Raw genomic sequence first — 13,258 nt, 5'->3', positions numbered from 1 at the left:
CTCCTTAGGAAGCTCCACGAACTGGAGGATTTCAAGCATTCTGTGCCTGGCATTCTCTTCAGTTAATAACGGACATGGCATGGCCTCTGCCAGCACCCTCACAAACCTTGTGAAGGTCAAGTCCTCAGGTGGAGACTTCCTTCATTCCTCTGGAGGAGAAGGGTCTGACGGGAAATGTTCAGAGCCCTCAGGGGAAGACCCTGAAGCATCAGCTCCTCAGGTCATAAGGTTCCCCATCCTCAATGTAAGCAACAGGGGACCCAGCACCTCTGGATGAAGAGGTGCTGGCACTGGTAAAACTGGACAGGGGGCAGCAGGCCTCTGCATTTCTGCTGGCCTTAGTGGAGCTTCCTCCCTCTCGGAACTGGCAACTACCACCATATTGGTAGGGGGAGGCCTCAGTACTTCGCCAGACACCGATGCTGTGGTGGGAACAGATGCCAGCTGAGCTTCTCCAGAAGCGGTATGAGGATGGGCGGCCCCATGTCTGGTGCCACAGGACCGAAGCCCTGCAGTGCCAGGTCCACTGCTAGCTGGATTCAGCACTGCAGCTCCTCCTCGATCGCTGCTGATGCCAACACCGACGGGGAGGAAGGAGGAGTGGCCAGACCTTCGGACTCTCGAGGTGGATTGTTGACTGGCATCAGGACCTGTGGAGACCACTGTGGACCCCCGGGACTCCTTGGGATCACTTTGGGGGGCATCGCAACATGAGTCTGTGCATCCCCATGCACGGCACCATGCACCAATGGGGATCTGCGCCAATGCTTCTTCGGCTTCTCGCGACACCCAGCCCGGCCTTTCCCCAGTGCAGAGGCCGATGCCTAGGAACCCAACATCCTTGGCCTGACTGAGATCGATGGTGATCGGTCTCCGATGCCCCTATCCGCTGATGGCATTGATGAAACAGACAGTCCAGTCGATGTTGATGCATCGGTGTCTATCTGTGCGGTTCACTGGTCCTTTAATGCCGATGTCGCTGACGCCGATGCTGATGACTTGGACTTCTTCAACCCAAAGAGTTGTTTCATCTTGTCAAGTCATCTAGGTGCAAAAGCGGCAACCCTGGATGTCATGCAATGCCCCCAGGCAGAGGACGCATATCTCATGCGGATCCATGATGAACATGGTTCTCAGGCACTGGGTGTATCACTGAAAACCAGAAGTGGCCATGCCAGACAAAACAAAGTGGTACAAACCAAAAACAATGGCAGAGGGGTGGTGATGACCGGCAGGCACCGATGCACTGCCGCCATGGGGAAATTGACCACAAAAGGAAACTTACCCGAATGCCTGAAAACCCTGACTAGGAGCACTACGGGAATGACACAGAGAGAAGCCCTCTTACAGAGGGAGATAGAGTGTCAGATTGTCTTTCTAACAGAAACACTCTCTCTTACTTTCTTCTTCCCCCCCCCCCCCAATCCTCTGTGTTCAGGATCCCTCTGGCCCAAAATCTCCAGACTTGTGCCTCAGCAGGTAACCCGGCGAGTGTTGCCATGTTCAGCCTTGAAAATTCAGAGGTTACGTGCAAAAGTCTTGGCACCCATCCCAGAACACCCATGCTCTGCCCCTTTTCTGCCTCCTTATTCTTGACGCGTGCACAGGTTTGTACGCGCGTACTTCCTAGCTTCTTAAAATTCACATTGCTCGTGTGCAACCCACATACATGTGTATGGGGCCATTTTGTGCTAGCCAATGCTTTTAAAATCTACCTGTTAAAGTAGAATTTTGCATTTTTCAGATCCTCCCTTGAAGGATTCCCTCACTAGGGTTTATTTGACTGGATAGCTTTGCATATAAAAACACGCAGTGTACCTGGAGAGGTGATGGTGGTTGTTTTAGTGAGGAGTGGAAGGAGGAGTTTGCCAGAGATTCCTATCTTTTAGGACCCATAGCTTAATTGAGGGGAATAGTACATTGCTCCAGTCGGCAGCCTCACGGATCTGGAGGGGCTTGAGAAAGGATTTGTGAAGATTTTGTTCTTTGGTAAGAGGATTTTTTTTTTTTAACCTATACTTGCTCAGGAGGAAAGTAACCCCGGTTTGAGTGAAGGCAGGATAAGGAACTATTGCTCCTCGTTGCAGGGCCCAAGGAGGAGCAACAGTAAAGTGGGTGAGTGAATTTTTTTTTCCCCCAAAAAACAAAACAAAACAGTTCAGATTTTGTTTTCTGGACCTTTATTTTTATGGATTGGATTGGTTATAGTAAATTTTTATGTTGACCACCCAGTTCATGTGCCTAGTATGTTTCTTCTGAATCAAAGAAGCCCTCAGGCAGGATAACTAATAGTGAGTGCAAGGGAGAATACCTCAGGATGAGTGAGAAGCTGTGTGAACTGCTCCCCACCCTTGTGAGCCTAGGGCCCTGGAGGTTTATCCTCCTCCCCCCCGAAAGAACTCCAGCATCCCAGTGGCCTTGTGGACTGTGTAAAAAATCTGTGGAGAAGGAGAACTGGAAGTAAGACTGGTCCTGGGGACAACTGTGTTTCCCTGCATTCTAGGAGGTCCCCTAAGAGCGTGTTACACTAGCAAAACTGAAGCAGGTAATACAATGGGGCCAGGCAGGATATTACGTGAACTCAAGATTCTTGGGAGCCACACTGACAATTCTGTTCAATTTGTCTTAAAGGCAGACATGGTTTAGAAGTCTGGAGGAGAGCAGGCGTTGCACCTTTTCGTAAAAATAGCAATACTGAACTGAATTGGATTTGCTTTCACTCAGTCCATTCAGAAAATGATAGGCACATCAGTAATACCTGTTTATTTTTTACTGTAATAAAGGACAGACCAGTGTTAGCAGCAGAGAAAGAAGACAGAGAACTCTCCTTTCAGGTAAAGAAAGCAAGGTAAGAAACATACAAGCCAATAACGGCTGCTACTTCTGTTGTCATCTCTTTCTTGTACCTGTATAAAGTAGATTTGCTTACCTGTAATAGGTGTTCTCTGAGGACAGCAGGATGTCAGTCCTCACACATGGGTGACATCATCGGATGCAGCCCGGCACATACAACTTATGTCAATGTTTCTAGAACTTTGACTGAGCCTCATTGAGCATGCTCAGCATGCATTATACCACGCATCCACACGGGAATATACAGAATATACGAAGAAAAAATAAAGGAGAAGAAACCCACATAGTGGAAACCCAATTCTGCAGGGTGGCAGGCGGGTTTTGTGAGGACTGACATCCTATCTTCTGAGAACACCTGTTACAAGAAAGCAACAATAAACGCTCCATACATGTTCTACAAAAACTGATAGTGCTACTAGAAATTGAAATAATTTTAACACAGTGCCTCAGTCTTAAAAATGATAATTAAAAAAACAGACATTTCTCTCATAAGTAGCTTGTATTTTTTGTTATAAATAATGGAGAAATTTCTTACCTGATAATTTCATTTTCCTTAGTGCAGACAGATGGACTCAGGACCAATAGGATGTGCTCCCCTGCCAGCAGATGGAGACGGAGCCAGGTTTCAAAGCTGTCGTCACTCTAGATACACCCCTGCAGTGACCTCAGCCCTTCAGTATTCTCTTCAAAAGCCACTGTGGACATACTATTAAAAAAGCTTGTTAAAAACCTTAATTATAAATGGATAACCGTAACTTTTCTCAAACAAACACTTGAACCCCAGTAAGATTATACAGGGTGGCCCATGGAAAAGTAACCTGCCTCCAAGGCACTGGTATTGGAGGCGGGCAACCTTTCCATGGGCCACCCTGTAGATGCTCTGATCTAGGGAGTGGATGACGATTTACCCGTAATCTCTTGGTATCGATATCCACTCCATGGGCGAATCCTTGGCACCGTTCTTGGGCAGCTGGGGGCGGGATGCAGAGTCCATCTGTCTACACTAGGAAAAATGAAATTATCAGGTAAGTAATTTCTCCATTTCCTAGTGTGTAGCCAGATGGAGTCAGGACCTATGGGATGTACAAAAGCTACTCCCGATCGGAGCAGGAGGCTGCCCGAGGTCCGGTTAATACCGCCCTTGCAAAGGCTGCGTCTTCTCGGGTTTGTATGTCCAGGCGATAGAACCTGGAGAAGATATGCAAGAAGGACCACGTTGCCGCTTGGCAAATATCGACAGGGGACAGCAGTCTAACTTCCGCCCATGAGACTGCCTGAACCCTGGTGGAATGAGCTTTAACCTGAGAAGGTAATGGCTTTCCTGCCTCCACATAGGCTCCCGTGTACACCTCCTTGATCCAGCGAGCTATGGGAGCCCGTGAAGCTGGTTCGGCCGGCTTCCTGCCACCATGAAGGATAAACAGGCAGTCTGTCTTTTGGGCTGGTTCTGAAACTTCCAGATACCGCACCAAAGGTCTACAGACATTCAAATGACAGAGGAGGTGGTATTCCTTCACGTCCCTGTGCTTATCTCGGGAAGGCAACGAAATGGACTGATTCAAATGAAACTCCGAGACAACCTAGGGCAAGAAGGATGGAACGGTATGAAGCTATAACGCTCCTGGAGTCATTTGGAGGAATGGCTCCTGACACGACAATACCTGCATTTCAGAGATGCAATACGCTGAGCAATTGCCACCAGGAACACTGTTTTCAAGGTCAAACGCAAGGAAAGACCATGCAGCGGCCGAAAGGAGGACCCTGCTAAAACTTCCAATACTAGATTAAGATTCCACAAGAGAATCTGACACCTTAGGGGTGGTTGAAGGTGCTTCATCCCTTTCAGAAAATGGGCCACGTCTGGATAAGCCGACAGGGAGATTCTGTTTACCTCGCCCCTGAAACAGGAGAAAGCCACTACCTGCACCTTCAAGGAGTTAAGGGCCAAACCTTTATTCAAGCCATTCTGTAAAAGTTCTAGAATAACTGAGGTTTTGACTGCCCAAGGGGGGACACCGCATTCCTCACACCAGGCCTCAAATACTCTCCAGACTCCCACATACGCTAGGGACATAGAGAACTTTCAAGTGTGGAGTGGTGTCAATTACCACCGCAGAATATCCTCGCTTCATCAGGCGAGCCCTCTTAAGGGCCCAGACCGTAAGACAAAATTGACTCGGATCCTCATGAAGGACCGGTTCCTGCAGTAACAGGTCCCTGTGCGGTGGGAAGCACAGGGGGGGGGGGTCTCCATCAGGACTGTCCATATGTCCGCATACACGGACGCCTGGGCCAATCTGGAGCTACTAATAGGACTAATCCCCTGTGGTGCTAGATTCTGTGAATGATCCTGCCCAGCAGGGGCCATGGAGGGAGGGCGTATAGCAACTCTTCTTCCGGCCAGGTCTGAGCAAGAGCGTAGATCCCCAGGGACCACGGATCTCTTCTGCAACTGAAAAATCAGGGAACCTTTGCATTGTGAGATGCGGCCAGTAGCTCGATGGATGGGAGACCCCAGCGATCTACTATTAGTTGAAAGGCTTCAGCTGACAACACCCACTCTCCTGGATCCAGACTCTCCCTGCTTATGTCTGTGCGTGAGGCTGAGATTGTCTGTAGATGTATTTCCATCCATTCCATAAAGAGGTCTATCTCCTGAGATACCTGCTGGCTCTTTGCTCCTCTCTGGCGGTTGATGTAGGCTACCATCATTGTATTGTCCGAAATTATGCGGACCGCTTGACCCTGGAGTCTGGCTGAGTTGCAAGCACGCCAGCCTCACTGCTCGGGCTTCCAAGTGATTGATGTTCCAGAGGGCCTCTTCCTCCGCCCAACGTCCATGGGCCGTGAGTTCCTGACAGTGAGCTCCCCAGCCCTAGAGACTCGCGTTCGTTGTAAGAACCAGCCAGTTCAAGGACAGGGACACCTCCTGCTCAGATGAGCCTCCTGCAACCACCACTTGAGGTGAGAGCAGACTCCCATTGGTAAGTGGAGCCAAATCGAAAAGTCTTGAGACTGCGTGTTCCAACATGACAGCAGAGAGTGTTGAAGTAGGTGCATTACTTCCAAGATTGCTGCCATCAAACAGAGAACTTGGAGAGAGCTCCACACAGTCAGGCGTATTGGGTTCATCAACTGATGCACCTAGGACATCAACTTCCGAATCCGTGTGGTCGGGAGGAAGACCTTGCCCTGCCTGGCGTAGAACTGGACTCCAATGACTGGGAAGGCTTGAGACTACTCTTGTCCAGGTTTACTACCCAACTGAGTTCCTGAAGCAAGGAGGTCACCCTGTTGGTCACCCGGAGATTTTCTTCCATGGACTTGGCACGGATCAATCAGTCGCTCAAGTACGGGTGTACCAGGGTTCCTTCTCTTCTCAACGCTGCCGCCACGGCCACCATAATCTTGGAAAATCTTCTTGGGGCGGTGGGTAGGCCAAAGGGCAGTGCCCGGAGCTGGTAATGGCGACCTAGTACGGCAAAGCATAGGAAGCGTTGGTGTTCTTGATGGATTGGAATATGTAGGTAGGCCTTGGATACGTCCAGGGAGGTTAGGAACTCTCCCAGCTATACGGCCATTATCATGGAGCGAAAGGTTTCCATGAGGAAATGACTCACTCTTAAGTGAAGGTTGACCCTCGAGGTCCAGGATGGGGCGAAAGGAACCTTCTTTCTTGGGTATGATGAAATAGATGGCATAACGCCCTGTATTTTCCTGGGGCATAGGTTCTGGGATTACAGCCCTCATCCTGAAGAGCCTTAAAAGAGTAATATCCACTGTCTGCTTTTTGTGCTGGGAGTGGCAAGGAGACATCATGAATATGTCCCGAGGAGTGCTGCGAAATTCCAACGCATATCCTTCTCGTATGACTTCCAGTGCCCACTTGTCCGAAGTGATCTCGACTCACCTTTAGTAAAAGAGACAGTCGACCCCCTATCTCCTCACTCTGAATATGGGTCGGTAAAATTTCATTGGGAGGTTCGGGACAATCCTGAACCCGAATCTGCCACTCTCTTGAGCTGTTGACTATGAAAGGACAGAGACCTCTGAAATGTCAAGTTTCTGTAAGGGCAGAAACATTGAGAGCCCCTGGACCAGCCCCTCATAGGCGAGGGGCACTGCAACTGCTTCCTCTTATCTTCTGGTAGCCAGGGGACCTTAGATTCACCCCATTTACTGGCCAGTTTTTCCATTTTGTTTCTGAATAGGAGTGATCTTTTAAAGGGCATCCTTTGTAAGGTTGGCCTTGGAGGTTGCGTCGGCTGACCAATTCCGCAGCCATAGCTGTCTTCTGGATTCTACCCGAGGCCACTCCTCTGGCTGACGTACACACTAAATTCGAGCCCGTGTCTGCTAAAAAGGCGGTAGCGGGTTTTGTAGCCACTCTGGGGTTCACCCCAGAGTCATCCACCTCCTGAGAGAAGTAGGCACGAATACGCTACCAGGGCATAACAAGAAGCAATCTGTAAGGTCATTGCTACTGTGTCAAAGGCTTGTTTAAGGATAGACTCCAAACATCTATTGTGCGCATCCTTTAAGGCCACTCCTCCCTCCACTGGGATAGTTGTTCGCTTAGAGACAATGCAGACAGGTGCATCCACTTTAGGGAAATGCAAATGTTCTCTCACTGCTGGATCAAGCAGGTCGAGAGCTTCTAACGCCCAGCCCTCTTTAAAACTTGCTTCTAGGGCTTCCCATTCCAGGTCAATCAACTCCTGGATGGCTTCCAGTACTGGGAAGTAGCAAGAGACTTTGCGCAACAAAATCAGAATGGGGTTCTTCTTTGGTTCTATTATAGATTCCGCTGCAGGAAATTCCAGCATTTTCAGGGTCTGGGAAACCAAAGGTTGGCAATTCATCTCTATGAAAGAACAGTAACATGGTTCGATAAAGTTCTAATCCCAGGGGAATTTTCCCTTCTTCCAAGGGATCTTGCTCTTCGACTGTGCCATCAGGGTCCCCACCAGGGATACCCTTGGTCAGGCAGGGCATGCCTCGAAGTCTGCCAACAGGAATGAGAGAGGGAGAGGGGGCTGGCTGGAGTTCTGTCTGGACAGGGGCAAGCGAGAAAGTAGACTGTGCCTGTACAAAGGCAGTCCCTGGAAAAATTCCACCCAAGAAAAGGCTGCCGGGTCCATGCCTAGCCTGGGGGGAACTGGGGTGGGCCCAGCCCAGTTTCCCTCTCCAATGGAAGACCTAGCCAAGGGGTTACTGAGATCTGGAGTACTTCCAGTTATGGCTGCCAATCCATCATCTGAATGGGAGAAGCTGGGCTCAGCAAGGTCCGGGAAGGCCAAATTCCCTTGGGCTTCCTCACAGTGCTGACAAGTTGGAATCCAGGTCAGGTTGGAAAGCCCTAATACGACAAGCAGCGCAGAGAGCAAGGCGCTTATGTTTCTTGGCTGCCAGCGCCATTGACGGCAGAAACTGTGCATTCGATTGGCTTGCACTTAAAAATTTATGTGCACAAATTTTGAGGCCCTAGGTGGGGCGCAGCGAGGAGCATGCACAGCCCGTGCTCCCGGATTTTCCTGTATCCCGCGCTTACTTTATTGAGCATGTTAAGTATGTGCACATTATGTACGCGGCGTGTGTGCACAGTCAACATACTGGGCGTACCGATGTCTTATGGGGGGCAATACGAGACACACAAAGATACGCGTGAAATGGCACCGCTGCGGCCTACCATGTGGTGATCCAACCAAGTTTAAAGCGGGGTCTAGCCCATGGGGGGGGGGGGGGAGGGGGCCCCGCTCAACATGCTCGAAAGCCCACTTCCCTATGCCCCAACGGGATTGGGAATGACTTCGGTATGGCGCACTGAGCAAGGAGTCTAGAGGAAGTCTTACCGAAATCCCTCTTCTTTGAAGGTAAAGTTTTGTAAATCTTCCTTTTTTTTTTTTTAAACTTGCCTGGGCTCAGTGCTTACTGGCTGAGTACTGAAACGGTCTCCAGCTGCAGGGGGAGAGGGCTTTGGCCTTCACTGCTGCATTCAGCTTCCTGCACCCGCTGCCTTTCGGGTGCTTGAGCAGCAAAGTCCACGCTGGGAACTGGCTACTGGACCAAGGCACACTTCTGAGGGATCTCGGAAATTGCCTCAGGAATTCTCAACTGGGGGAGGGACTTTTAGTTATCACCACAGGAGAGCGGGGCTCAATCTTTTCTCCAATTTAAAAGTAGAATTTCTTCTTCCAAAAGGTACAGCAATCCCCATAGGGAAAGCATGTCTACATCTGCTGGAGCCGGAGAAATACTGGAGAGCTGAGGTCACTGCAGGGGTGTATCTAGGGTGATGTCAGCTTTGAAACCTGACTCAGTCTCCATCTGCTGGCAGGGGAGCACAACCCATTGGTCCTACGTTCATCTGGCTACACGCTAGGAAACATGTTCAAATCATATCTCTGCAATTCACGACCCAACCTGGACCACATTTCAGCAGTATCAAACCCACTTGCATTGAGGGAAAAGTTATCAGACAATTTCCTCAGAGAGTTTATTTTGTTGTGCAGCATCGTATCCCCCAAAGCTACCAATTTTTATAGAACTGAGACGCAAGTGTTAATTGTATACATTTACAGTACATAAGGTCTTAAAATTAATGCCTAGTCTTCCGTCACTTTGTGTTGTTACAAAATAATCCTCCTTTAACAGCTGAGTGTCTAGCATTCTTGCTGCTGCCTGAACCATTACAGATTATCACAGTCACCCTCATATTGTTAGAGTAAAATGTGATTTTATTTTGAATCCGTTAATCTAGTATTTGGCCCATGAAATTCTTAAGTAAAAAAAAAAAAGTTCTCATAAATTTGATGACGAATTGCAATTAATCATGTAAATACATTATATGAAATTGTGCTGTCTACCTGATAAGGACATGGTATGTGATATTCTTCACAATGATCAGAGAACCATGTGATCTCCCAAGTTGTCCTATAAACCTGCTCAAAGACATAGCATCCAAGAAGTATGACCAGTGGTACAAGGTACAAGCAGCTAAAGACTCCGATTCGTATCATAAACTTCTTCAGTTTCTCTTGGTTCCTTTCATCATGTTGTATGACTTGCCGCACATGATTTAAAGAAATAATTCCAGCTAAAAGAAGAGAGAGCCCAATAATAACGCACAGGCACAATGGTACAAGAACAAAATAGCGAGCTGCATCCAGGTCATAAAAACCGACAAAGCAAACTCCACTGATATTGTCCCCTTCGACTTTACTGAGGGCCAGAAGCATAACTGTGAGAATTCCTGGAATGCCCCAGGCAACAGAATGAAACCACATTGACTTCTGTTCAATAGCCTCACAGCTCCATTTCTGACCAGCTGCTAGGAACCAGGTTATGGTGAGAATCACCCACCATACTGTTCCTGCTATCGTGGAAAAATAAAGCAGCATGAAGAGGACAGTACAAGCCTTGTTTTGTGAGCCAAGAACAACTGTGTCGCCAATTTCCAGCTTTTCATCGGCCTTATTACAAGCTGTGCTGTTACCGAGTAAAAAGCCAATGAAGTATATGAGGGCCACCATGCTGTAACAGACAGAATAGAAGATGATTGGTCTTTCCGGGTATCGGAACCTTCGGACATCAATCAGGAAAGTCAGAAACGTGAAGAGAGTTGCACAAAGACAAATTATTGAAACTATTCCAATGACACTTTTTGCAAGGTCTAATTCATCCTTGCTGAGGTACATATTGGGACACGGTGGTGCACACTGATTGACACCCAAAAACTTATAATGTTGCCTATTGGGGGTCTTCAGGTGCTGTGGACACCAAAATCCGTAGTCTCTCTGAACCTGCTCTGATAGTTTCTGTTTCTCCTCCACTTCTGGTATTAGACTAGACACGGAAAGTAGAGCATCATCACAATCCTCCAGGCTACAGAGAGAGAAAAAATATTTAAATTAATATCAAGACAACTGAAAACACATTTTGCTTCCTTATACTTTTTTTTACTTATACTATTAAAGACTTATTTGCATGGACCAGTTACTTTCTTACCCTTTCTACTTCTCTGGTCATGCTAGTCAGATCAACTACCTGACAACAGACAATGCTCACACTTTCCATCCAGAGGGGGCCAATGGAGGGACCTGTTTTGTGCCTCAGGACTAGCCTTGCTCCAGTCCACAGAAGCCCTGCAGCTGATGTACCACTGACCCAGTGTGTCCATGCCGCCTACCCAATGACATTATCCAGGGCATTTAGGTATCTCCCCTGCTGTGGGAGTGGGGGTTGGTCGCTCCTTTGGGAACAATTGGGAACATCGAGGACTTTGGTGTCAATGGGTAGTTATGTGGGGATGAGGATGAGATTTAAGTGGGATGGGCAATTGTTTTAGTTAAACTCTGATTTTCTCCTTCTTATTGAGAGTTGGTGGTGGTGGGAGTTGGGTCACAGTTACTTAGGGACATTTTATGATGTATTATCAGGTTAGAAATTATGATTATTTGTTATTCTATTGTATTTTATGAAGTTATTTGCTATGCTACATTTTATATGATGTTGCTTTGTTATGCATTATGTTCTACTTATGTTTTGTAACGTGTGTTGAATGAAGGTTTCCTGTAAAAAAGGCTTGAAGTAATTGAGTTTAAATTAGATTTGATCATTCATGGCTTGCCCTTTTCACAGATGAACTGCCGTAGAGAAACTCAATGTCCAGAATTATGCAGTCTTTTAGAATCAGGCACTTTCTTTTGAGCTACATCAGGCAGCAAGCACAAGTTCTATCCAGCTTTCGAACAAGTCAGCAAATGCTGCCACACAAATAGACTGATGCTTCCTCAAGAACCATCAGCAGTGCACTCCAGTGTTTAGCACATACAGTTTCTTTTTTCTTCTTACCACAAGAGACTGCTAGCAGATTTTGAGTGCATAACTTTATTAGACACCATAACTTACAGTTCAGCAATTCACTAGTGATCATTGTACTTGAACTGCCCAGTCCCAACACAATTTCGAGCTCATGGAGGCAGGGAAATTAATTATAGTGCCCTGCCACACAATTCACTATATCTGGAAATTTAGCATAATAAAATTTACCATAAAGAACTGTATTCTACCTGAGCTTTTTTTTTTTTTTTAAATATGCTAAAGTCCAAATCCAGAGGAAATTTGTATGCAAGTATTTATTTCCATCAAGTAAAAAAAAACATAAAACAAAAAACTATGAAACATAATGCACTGATCGTACCCAAATCACCTCCTTTATTAGGTTATGGAATATTACTTTTAGCAATTTTTATCCTTTAATAGCGCAACTCAAGTGAAGACTGGAATTGCAGCATATTTAGGTGGGGAGAAGTGCATGTCAATTGGAATCAGAAACTGATGCATGTAAAAAAAAAAAAAAAAAAAATCAGTCACTTCTTAGTACATGCTGCTAAGGGCAGCTGACAGCTCTGTGACACAAGCAGCTCTCATCTTTCTGAACCACACCACACAGTCTGTGATGGCAGAAAAAAAAAAAAAAAAAAAGACTAGCAGCACATCCAATCTTCCCAGTTATTCTGTCTGTACTGCAAAGGATATAACCCAGCTGCCAGACACAGAGCATGACCAAGCCTAAGATATCTCCCCTTATTCAGGACAGTTTGATGCCTTCATCATCCTTTGTCATCTATCTTTTAGAGCAGAGGAGCATACAAAATCCTGTTTTTTTCCCACCACACACAACTCCCCTCCCTTCCCACGGCTAACCACAAAGTTCTGTGATAAGGTAAACTCCTCCCGATATGGGCCTCACACATCTCTACTATAAAACTAAACAAGACTTCAGGCATGGATGTTGAATGAAAGAACAGAATAAAAGCAAGTCCAGTCCAATCTGTTTACACCAAAATTAGCTAGGCTAGCAAACATAACCATCCCTTGGAAGTATGTAACAGCAGCAGAAAGGATGCATTAGTTCAAAATTAAGCTGGATCAATCCTGGGCCACAGATACCTTTCTGTCCAGCATTTTTGGTGCAAGAGGATGGAACGATGGCAAAAGTACCCCTTCTTACATATTGCTCTCCATTACTTACAGACTGTTCATTCTCCCTATAAAATTCCATAGAGATATTTTGTTTCTACTGAACACAATCTGTTATGCAGCTCAAGCTGTCAAATATTCTAGGAATCAAATTACTTTTTGTGAACACCCCCCCTCCCCAAAGTACAAATATCATACCGTTCACAGTTCAGCTCTTCAGGCCAGGTGATCCCAAAAGTTTCCATCAGCTGTTCACAGTCCATGAATACTTTCTTACAAAGTCTTCGGCAGGGTGGGATTACATGTACCTGCTCAGTACAAGGAGGCACAAATGCTCTGCAGAGAAACCTGTGAACATCTGGTGAGCAGTTAAGATTGAGGAGAGGGAGAAAAGGCTGAGGGGAAAAAAAAAAAAGAAAAA

At 46.8% G+C, this 13,258-nt stretch overlaps 1 protein-coding gene across 2 annotated transcripts in view; it reads right to left on the bottom strand.

Annotated features, from left to right (window-relative positions):
- The window catches only part of FZD6 (frizzled class receptor 6), a 95,354-nt gene that overhangs the window by 20,905 nt on the left and 61,191 nt on the right, over positions 1-13,258 (bottom strand). For both annotated transcript variants that reach the window (XM_029591853.1, XM_029591854.1), the window contains exons 3-4: positions 13,036-13,232; positions 9,720-10,737 (exon numbers count right to left, since the gene is read on the bottom strand). In XM_029591853.1, coding sequence (XP_029447713.1) covers positions 9,720-10,737; positions 13,036-13,232 — 1,215 coding nt within the window. The remainder of the gene's footprint in view (positions 1-9,719; positions 10,738-13,035; positions 13,233-13,258) is intronic.

This window comes from Rhinatrema bivittatum, chromosome 2 (genome assembly GCF_901001135.1).
Source record: "Rhinatrema bivittatum chromosome 2, aRhiBiv1.1, whole genome shotgun sequence".
Classification (NCBI taxonomy): Eukaryota; Metazoa; Chordata; class Amphibia; order Gymnophiona; family Rhinatrematidae; genus Rhinatrema; species Rhinatrema bivittatum.
The sequence above is the reverse complement of the archived record's forward strand: the minus strand, read 5'-3'. Positions and strand labels throughout refer to the sequence as shown.